Source organism: Mugil cephalus, chromosome 1 (genome assembly GCF_022458985.1).
Source record: "Mugil cephalus isolate CIBA_MC_2020 chromosome 1, CIBA_Mcephalus_1.1, whole genome shotgun sequence".
Taxonomy (NCBI): Eukaryota; Metazoa; Chordata; class Actinopteri; order Mugiliformes; family Mugilidae; genus Mugil; species Mugil cephalus.
This window is the reverse complement of record NC_061770.1, coordinates 17600283-17610213: the sequence shown is the minus strand read 5'-3', so window position 1 is coordinate 17610213 and position 9931 is coordinate 17600283. Positions and strand designations below refer to the sequence as shown.

The window sequence follows — 9931 nt, the reverse complement described above, 5'->3', positions numbered from 1 at the left end:
ACTGAAACACTGAAACACTGAAACCTGCTCCTCCACCTCTGCTGTCACACAGCTGCCAAGGAAAATGAATTGGTGAACCATGTAACAACAAGCAAAGGAGAAAATAATGAATACTTAACACAGGAGAGGTCAGCACGAAGTCAAGTTAAACTTTATTATAGACTGTTATTCTGTGCATGACTGCCTTGGAAAAAAAAAAGAGTATTAACACGGCCACATATGACAGGACACCTCTTCTGTGCATAACATCAATGTAACAGCATTACTTACAGATTGTGGGTGTGTAGCACTTATTTAGTAAAACAAAGGAATCGCACGCAAAAAAAAAAAACCTTAAAAAAAACTTTTTTTAAATAAAAAAAAAACTTGACATAAAGAAAAAAAAAGCTCATCATTGTGGAAACTTTCTCAGATTCTTTTGGATTGTGCGACTTTACTTGTGGGTCTACATGTACATTTCTTTACAATAAAACTCCTCGGCGAGCCCTGCCGCCTTCAAGAAGCGATCTTGTGGACCGCTACTGTGATGGTCCCGTGACTCCTCACCAGAATGTTCCTATAAAACAAATAAAAATAAAAGTCAAAGGAGACACAGCTTGGAACTCATTTGTTCTTGTGATATCTCTCAGTCTTTTACCACCAACACACTTCATTGTGTGTTCCATTAAGTGTAATCTCTGTTCAGTAAGCTTACTCAACCCGTATCTCAAGCTGTTTTCTTTAAACTTGAAGAGACAGGTATGGTTTACTAATACTGGCAACAGATTACCAGAGAAAGTTAATTTCTTTATGTTGGCATCACAAGCAACTTCTGAACCAACTAGTTATTGTTTGGTGATGATATCTGCTTAATGAGGTTAACGTTTTTCCTGGAAAGTTGCCAGGAAAGTTGCCACAGACACTCAGTTCCTAATAATTTAACATATAAACAAGACGTCAAACTGTGGTTCATAGGCTCAGTCACCGTTGTGTTGTCTAATTCAGTGATAGTTATGTAAAAAACATATATTTAAAGAAAATCTTCCAGATTACAACTTTAATGTTTGAACTCAGAGCAGAATAAAAGCAGAAGACTAATGACATCCCACCAACTGGAAGTAGCGTGATCAGATCATTACTTAGTCTCAGCTATCTTTGGTTTACACCCCAATTACAAAAAATGCCGTCTTGCTATACTTAAAAAAAAAAGTCCCGACAAAGTTAAAGTCTAAGACTTCTCTGTTATAATAGTGAGTTCTGTCAAGAATTTAAGTTGCAGATGCCGCTGCACCAGGTGGTGTTTTACTGACTCCAGAAGGTGGCAGCACAGCCTCAAAAATGAACTCCTTCAAGCAAAGTCACAAGCTCACACAATCCTTGACTTTGGATCTGTTCCAGCAGTTTCTTTAAGAGCTATTGATCTTCCCGTATATTGATCGGGACCAAGACGGACATACCTTAAATTCACTGGGCCGGAAATAAAGGAGGAGAGAAGCGAGTCAGTCAAGCGAAAAAGACAAAAGGTTTGTGTCAGTGCTCACCCTAACTCAGACTCCAGACACACAGTCGGAGTGTCTGTTGGATCTCCGGTGAGAGCAGCGGCCTGTTTGGCCAGAACGGACACAACGCCGCCATGTTCATCAGATAACGAGCCACGGCCTGAAAATCAAACAGAAACTACATTTAACTTTTGACTTCAGCACATGTTTGATGACGCAGCAGTTCTTTGACAAGGGAGATAATAGGTCGAACTACTAACTTCCCGGAGTCTCAAAAGGTTTCCCGGCATAAACATTTGGATAACATCGCCATAAACATTCAAAGGAATTACTGCACGTGTTCAGTGTGTCACACGAAGCCCATAAAAATCTCAGGTTGCTGTTTCTATGCTCCAGTTTTTTTTTTTTTTTATGGTTGAAACAGTGTCTTATTAATTTTTGAGGTCAACAGATGTATTAATTATTGAGGTCAAGATAATTCCTGGCAAGTTGCCTTGATGCTAAGTGAAGCTACCTGCCTGCGGACTCAATATTCATATGCAGATGATGAGTGTTCTCATCTAAATCTCAGCAGGAGAGCAAATAAACACAGACGTGTTGAACCATTATTTTGAAAACCTCACGTTTGCACTCCCCAGCCTGTAGAAAGTGATTTAGATGGACAAATATATTATGTTTACTATTATTTATTTCAGAAACACAGTTGGCTACAAATCACTGACAATCCTGTTGCTTGGTTTTAGACATATGACGCGTGAAGGTTTACTTCCATGTCTGTAGCTGAAGCTTTTAATCTATCATACGTTTTTTTCCTGTTACTCAAATCATTCAAAGCAGATAATTAAATTTGTTTAAAGGATCCGATATGATTTGGTGGTGTTCAGTCAGTAAAAGCCAAAAAAGGTATTTCATTGTCAGTTGTCAGTGAGATACCCTGTGCCTGTTACTTATTGTTAGCGATGCTCACAAATTACCTCACTGCCATGTTATTTTTTTATCAACAAGGTTACTGAACATTTCGCTTAACCATGTTATTTAGCACGTATTTCTGCAGAAGTAATTCCCAGTATGAAGCAATTATTAACCCTGTGAATGTGATGAAACTTTGCACAGCTTGTGACACAGTTTGACACAACAAAGTGTGCAACGTGTTGTTCGCGTCGTTCAGAATTAAATACATGACTTTTCCAAGCATTTGCGCTTGGGTTTTGGCGACTATAATGTAGCTGATGACTGCTTACTATGGTTTTTAATCATTTGCTAAAATTGGCACAAACTCAATGAAAAAATGTCAAAACACTATCTGATACGGGTTGGCACAGCGACCTCCTGTACCCAAATGTAGAGCAGTAATGACGTCACACAGTAAATGTTCAAGTATCTTTAATTAAGATTTGTGAATAAATTGGTTTACAATTCTTTTCTGTTGAGCTGTAGTGCCCGTGCTAAATGTAAATGTGTTGTGGGTTTAATTATTCTGGTATGTGCTTATGACAGTTAATATTACAGAGTTGATAACAGATGCAGCATATCTACCCCAGTTATAACAACACACTGATTTAGAGCAGTTTCTTACACAAGGTCAAATTTACAGGTCTCTTCATTATAGTTATAACTTTACTCACAGGGGGAGCATTGAGTTTTACATACAAGAGTCTCTGAATATGCACCAGATAGTCATCACAGACAGAAAAGCTTCAGAGGACTCCATGTGGTCAGTGAGGTGTTGGTAGAAATTAATATACATTTACTTATTTTTTTATTTTGAATGTGCACGAGTACGTAGTATTCAGATATTATACTTTAAATTATAGTGGAAAAAAGCCATACAGGGACAAGGAGAGTAAACAACTGTTGAGTTAAATGGTTCTGAGCAACTGAACAACTTATTTTCAGTATCCAAAGAGCAGTTATTTTAATTATTAATAAAAAAAAAAAGAACATTGCGCACTTACTATTATAGAGGGAAATAAATTATATCTGAGAAGCAGTAACTTCTTGAAATGTACAGCATGTTTGTAAAATGATTTACCGTCTGAAGCATTTGTACTCGAGTATGGGTGATTTTAGAATAAGTAGTGTCAGTTTAATTTGCTGGTACAATTTAGACAGGGGTTTATTATGTCTAATTAATTCCTTTTAGATTCTTTCACTTACTCTAAAAGACGGTCACTTATCATCTGTTAAAAAAAAAAAAAAAAAAAAAAATCATAGGGCATGATTTACTAGCTCCTTAGATGTCCTTAGATGTCCTTAGTAGATGGAAGATAATTTATCACCTTCGGTTTTAGTAGTGAATTTACAACACAAGGAAACCTTTATGGTTTCCTATAGTCAATGACTGGCAATGAAGCCTTGGTAAATTTTAAGTAAACCTCTAACAACACCAAGAATTATAATTTATAAACTCTTTTTTACACGTGTGGTTGTTTACATAAGAGTAGTTGAGTCTAATTTAGATAAACTAATCTTTTCCAGGCGGACACATTAACCCTGCTCAAGGTAGAGACTCGGTTTAGGTTTAGGTTTAGGAGGAATAGGTTTTAAAAGGATTTCCCTGTAATGTTAAGTAAGACAAAACAACTCTCTTATCTTACAGCCCAGGTTGTGTCCTTGTTGATCCGTGCACAGCACTCCGACTACTGCTGGATTCTTCATTCTGCCAAACACACAGACCGATAAGAGCGAAACGTAGTCTATAGTATCGCACAGTTTAAAATACAAACCATACTAAAATATAATTTTTGACTCACGTATCATCGAGATGCTGTTCGAGGGTCGCCTCCATTTTTAACAATTTAGAAACGGAGAAATTCAAGTTAGCAGTACTAAGAATTGTTGTTATTTGTCTGCTTCTGCTTTACTTCCGGGTACAGTCAGCTGACTGTCATGTGCACTACGAGTCCCTATGAGGACCAAACTACACGAAGCGCGATAAAATAATCGGCCAGACGCAGCAAACATTTTCAGAATACATTTAGACGTGTACGTCTAAGTAAAATACTACTACTACTACTACTACTGCTACTACTACTACTGCTAATCATCATCATCATTTGGTTATTGGCAGTAAATAATTTTAATTTCATTATATTCACTAATCTTAATTCATTTTTTTAATTTATGTAGATCATGTAAATATTGTGTATATAGTATATTGTATTTTTAATGTTTTATTTTTTTTATTTTATTTTTTTATTTTGTTATCTATCTATCTATCTATCTATCTATCTATCTATCTATCTATCTATCTATCTATCTATCTATCTATCTATCTATCTATCTATCTATCTATCTATCTATCTATCTATCTATCTATCTATCTATAAAATCACAATACCTTTCTGTTATTTTTTTTCCGTCCTGTATATATCAACTCTGTTAATAGTTCAGTTGAGTTGCCACCATCATCTCGAGTACTGCTAAAGCAGTCAATAAGTGAAGGATGCTGAAGAAGCTTTTGTCTCACAATGCTCCTCAGTCTTATTTAAGGTAGTTATTTTGAGAACGGTGTAATTTATTTTTCTTGAACTGAATTCATGTCTAGAAGCAGAATCCTCCCCACATATTAAAAGAATAAGGGCAACAGAATGGCGCACATGTGATTCAGCATAATACATGCTACACATACAAACATAATATAAACTTCACCAATTTTAGCGAACATAAAATATTGCATTAATACTATGATTTTACAGTGGGAACCATGTTCCCTGCAGCTTTTTGTTGATGGATTTTGTTCATGTGTTTTCTTCAAAATTTTGTTCGAGGCCTCTGGGCTCCCCTTCCTGCATGATTTCTGCAGCCTGTCCAAAGACGGTGAGGCTTCAGTGCTGCTGCTGACAGGGCAGAAATGGGTGAATGTAATTATGTGGCCGCTGCGTTGGAGGAATCCATCACCTGTACAGCAGCGGGATAATGTCCTGCTGACTAACCCATGGGGTATGCTCCCCCTCCCTTCCTCTAATTCTTCCACCTTTGCCTCTCCTCTTCTCTTGCTCATATTTCTCTTCTCGCAGTTTAAATCACGGCCCGCTCGCTTCTGCTGACAACCAGCTGCCCATCACTGTCTGAGCTTGCACGTAGGCAAACACACATACTGTATAAGTGCAGGTTTATGTATGCAGAATACAGATTGTTCTTATCAGATTATCATATATCAAATTATTTATAACATATGGTCACTGGTCACGGTCATATGGACACTAAATGTGTCAATGAGCCGGACCCCAAATAGAATATTCCTATTATGGTGTCCCTAGTGACACCATAGCTTAGTAAGCAGACAGTAAGAACAAGTATCACCAGGTTCTTCTCAGATTTTTGCTCACACTCTGAACAGAAGCAACAGTTTAAATTTTTTAATAATATAAGGTATTATATAATATACACACTCAAAAAGGCAAGTATTCACAAACTTCAGGTGGCCTGTAGTTTATGACTGTTTACGAATTCTGATAAGAAAACCTAGGCGGTGCAGCGCAAGTGAGCTGCTTTGTCGAGTGTGAGTACATTAATTTCAGGCTCTGCTGAGGAAACTAATGTAGTAATCCATTCGTTGATTGAATGGTACTCATAATTCTGTCATAATGACGTCATCTAATCCTGGTCTCAGTCAGACTTATGTCAGACATGTGGTAACACTGGTATGACTCCTGTAATTTTTAAGGTGTGTGTTTGTTTGCCCCTTTTTTAAATGGACCCAGAGTCTAATTAATAAAAGTCTGTCTATCATGTAACAAAGAAGACTAGTTTCAGTGGTCTAGGTTTTATTCTCTTGTTGTGGATTAAGTAATGACGTGGAGCAAATCTGATGATAGATGTCGCTCTGCCTGGCACCGTGGCAAACCCCATATAATAACTTTGTGAGAACTTTCCTGTCTTTAAACTGGCTTTGATTTTGATTTGATTCTTCTTTTCAGACCAATAACTCATGCCATCAGAGCCATGTTCCTCACAAAGAGGTTTCAGATTTATTTTAGTTCATGTGAATTGCATCAATAGAGTGGTTTTCCATATGTTTTTGTTAGCTTCAGCTACTCGTGTCATGGAAACAGTGACGGCCTCAGTTTAGAAAGTAGACGCACGGAGAAACCCTGCGCAACAGGGAAAGATCTACAATGATCCTCCGTCAGCCGTCATCTGGGTGAGTGAGATGACGAAGCATCTGAGCGTCCAGGCGGAGAGGGCGTGGGGAGATGTCAGACATGAGCAGGGAGACGAGGAAGAGTGGGGGCGAGAGCGTTGGGTGAGGAGGGGGCTCGCAGGTGGATAAAGAGAGGGAGAGAGTGAGGCTCCCCTCTTTAAAGAGTTCTGAGACGCTTCATGACTGGCTGAAGAGTCAGGGATCCAGCGTGACGCCCCCAAGAGTCCGTTTCGCAGTTGCTGTTGAGGGCGTTGAGCTTGTTTCAGATCTCCTGTTGCTGCCATGGGCTTCAGGGCGGTGCTGCTGTCCTTCCTCCTGGTGTCCCTGAGCTGCTCCAGAGGAGCCGTCATCACTGGGGTGAGTGGGAGCTTTCCGGCTCTGCTGCTCTCTGATCAGTTTTTAGAGGCTTGTCAAATTGAAAAATCTAACTTAATTAGTGATATATGCAAATCAACACATTCTTAAGATCCAAACATTATTAACTTTTTGTTTCAACAATTTTTTGTGTCACATCTAAAATGGAAAGAGATGGTGCATGAGCCCATGGCAATAACCACGAGTGGTCGTAATTTTATCTGAATTGCATTTCAAATTTAATAAAATAAGCAAATCTTCACATTTGAAAGAGCGGTAGCCGACAGCTGCTTGGCATATTCGCATGAACAACTGGATTATCAAAATTATTTGCTTTTGATGAGCTGATCAATTAACTGACCAACTCTTTTAGCAATAATTCAGTCCAAGCAATTAGAACAAATGTACTTTCACTCAGATTGTTCAGTTTTCCAGCATTTGACTTTTGATATGACTTTTTATAATATATATAAAGTGGCAAATGAATATACATCGTATGCACATATATACAAAGAGAAGGGTTCACTTCTCCGGCTAATTCTGTGAAACTTGATTATACAAGATTCAGGAGAGACCACATCCTCCTCCGCTTCAAATCCGCTGGAAAAATCAGCGGAAATTACTTGCGTGCTCTGATTGATATTCATTTCTAAATGGATTACAGAGATGACAGGCGGCAGATAAATAGCTTACACTGTACGGACATGAATGGATCTTAGCGTGAATAAAAAATTAAACCAATTCACTTCAAAAGAACCCTCCCCGCCTCTTTTATTCTTTTCTGTCTGTGTCCGTCCCCGCAGGCCTGCGAGCGAGACATTCAGTGTGGGTTTGATCTCTGCTGCGCCGTCAGTCTGTGGCTGAGGGGTCTGAGGATGTGTGTGCCGAGAGGTGTGGAAGGGGATGAATGTCACCCCTTCAGCCACAAGGTAAGAAGAAATGCGATGCCAGTAATCTTTTAAGACGGTCACGGTCTCTGTTACGAAACGCACAAACACCCATTTCCCTCGACCCCACACTTGTCTGAAGAAACTCAGATGGTATCATCGGCCGGCAGCTCGGGCCAGAGCTTTAGAAAATCTGCTGATAACTGCAGAAGCTATCGATCTTCTCCGCGGCGAACCGGGGCTATCAGAGCCATACATCTCACTGATTATCCGGACAAGGCAACAATTAGTTTTGCTAACACCACATCGGTCTCTGAAATTCAGACCTTTAAAGCGAAGCTTGTCAGTTGATGAAGAAGGATTTAAAACCTGCCACCCTCATTCTCTTCCTCATTCTTTTTTTTTTAACACTCTCAGGTGCCCTATCTGGGGAAAAGGCAACATCACACCTGCCCCTGCCTGCCCCACTTGGTGTGCACCAGGTACACTGATAGCAAGTATAGATGCACTGACGACTTCAAAAACATGGACTTTTAACAGACACCCAAACACGGATGGAGACGAGCACATCAGAGCGACGAGGCGGTGGGTCGAGATCATCTCCACTGACTGTGTATTAATTTGTGTTCTCTATGCACTAAAATAAAATAGTTTGGATTCTGCACACGACAAGCACATGAAAAGAGACGCGAAGGCAGCGTAACTTACTGGCAAGAGCACACAAACACACGGAGTTACTTTGGAACTCTTTGTGTGATTCATCTGTATTTATTTTCAAACGTTTCAAGTTACTTTCCAAATATGTGCAAATAGCATTATCAATAAAGGTGTAATGGAGCCGTTGTGTGATGCCTGTGCCGTGGGAGTGTTTTGTTTGAACGGAAGGTGCAATAAAAAAGAAATAGTCAAGTGGTTTTAATCACACTCTGATTAAGATCAAAGTCATGATCAGCATGCAAACAGTGACCTTGTGCAAAATAACTGATCAGCAAAATATTTAACCAGAAGATTTTCTATAGACACGAATACAGTTTTTATGCAGTTTTAAGTCTAATTTTCCATATTTTGCTTTTTGTCTTACAGGAGGAAAGTATACTAGATATAAATACAAAATAATAGATATAAGCTGTGGTGTACATTAAAGTGCTTCTAGTAGTCTGCTACAATTGAGTGCATGTACTCAAGTATTGTACTGTATTAGATAAACTGAGGTACAAATATTTAAAAGGCAAAATGGTAGCGATACTCAATCATAAAAAAAATATATTTTAAGATTAACACAAATAAAAAGAGCAGCTGGACATAACATAATTACTGTGTTGCCCACTTTTGGATTTTGATGTAGACTATTCTAGGAAAGTGACGCAAAGTAACAGTGAATTTCGTGAAAGTCAGTGCACATCCCAACATAATGTGTGTCTGACAAAGGCCTACGTCGAAATGCGGCAAAGAAGGAACATAAGTATCACAGCTATCACCTGCAGCCGAGGCATGCACGGATAAAATGTCGCCGTAACCCAATATCGAGTGTCAATGAGCTCCCTCCCTCTTCTATATCAGGGGTATTCAAGTCAATTTTAAAGAGGTCCACTTAGAGAACATTTCTCCAGAACATCATAATATCTAACTATTTACTGTGTACAAGGACTAAGTAGTCTCAACATCATCATCTTGTATCAACATCTGCAAGTCATCAATAGCTGACTGTAAATCAAATACATTCAGCACGATTAGAAAACTATTTGACAGTATTTATTGTCATGTATAATGTATAATGTTCTCCGATTAACTACATAAAAGTGAGCTGCTTTTCAAAATATGAAAATGTGAAAATGGTGCATGTCGAAATAAAATGCCTGACCTCAGAAAAATAAAAGAAGCACGTGAGAAAAAGCCTGACTTTTCCATTTCCTGTTCCACATCTTGACTCAACAGTCACCAGTCCTAGTTTACAGGCACTCCCCCTTGTTTTCTGTCGCTATCTTTACTTTTCTTTCAACAGTCTTATCGTGTGAGACTTGCCTCCGACTCTCTGACCCGACCGTCTGGCCTGTAGAGTTGCGGTG

General features: G+C 38.8%; 2 protein-coding genes across 2 annotated transcripts; one reads left to right on the top strand and one right to left on the bottom strand.

The window, feature by feature from the left end:
- Window positions 1–129: 129 nt before the first annotated feature.
- Window positions 130–4373, bottom strand: lamtor5 (late endosomal/lysosomal adaptor, MAPK and MTOR activator 5). The gene is made up of 4 exons (XM_047578010.1): window positions 4232–4373; window positions 4076–4137; window positions 1521–1638; window positions 130–556 (listed from the first exon to the last, which is right to left on the bottom strand). Exons 1-4 carry the CDS (start codon window positions 4264–4266, stop codon window positions 496–498), a joined length of 276 nt encoding a protein of 91 aa, XP_047433966.1. The 5' UTR covers window positions 4267–4373; the 3' UTR covers window positions 130–495.
- Window positions 4374–6720: 2347 nt separating this feature from the next.
- On the top strand, window positions 6721–9909 carry prok1 (prokineticin 1). The gene is made up of 3 exons (XM_047605030.1): window positions 6721–6981; window positions 7782–7907; window positions 8283–9909. The coding sequence occupies exons 1-3, from the start codon at window positions 6907–6909 to the stop codon at window positions 8400–8402; spliced, it is 321 nt and encodes a 106-aa protein (XP_047460986.1). The 5' UTR covers window positions 6721–6906; the 3' UTR covers window positions 8403–9909.
- The last annotated feature ends 22 nt before the right edge of the window (window positions 9910–9931 follow it).

Excerpts from the sequence above, each read along its gene's own strand:
- lamtor5 (XM_047578010.1), bottom strand. The coding sequence starts at position 4,266 with ATGGAGGCGACCCTCGAACAGCATCTCGATGATAC. Across the intron at positions 4,138-4,231 it reads GAACAGCATCTCGATGATAC|AATGAAGAATCCAGCAGTAG; the intron begins GTGAGTCAAAAA and ends TGTGTTTGGCAG. Across the intron at positions 1,639-4,075 it reads ACAAGGACACAACCTGGGCT|GCCGTGGCTCGTTATCTGAT; the intron begins GTAAGATAAGAG and ends TTTGATTTTCAG.
- prok1 (XM_047605030.1), top strand. The coding sequence starts at position 6,907 with ATGGGCTTCAGGGCGGTGCTGCTGTCCTTCCTCCTGGTGTCCCTGAGC. Across the intron at positions 6,982-7,781 it reads GAGGAGCCGTCATCACTGGG|GCCTGCGAGCGAGACATTCA; the intron begins GTGAGTGGGAGC and ends CCGTCCCCGCAG. Across the intron at positions 7,908-8,282 it reads GTCACCCCTTCAGCCACAAG|GTGCCCTATCTGGGGAAAAG; the intron begins GTAAGAAGAAAT and ends TAACACTCTCAG.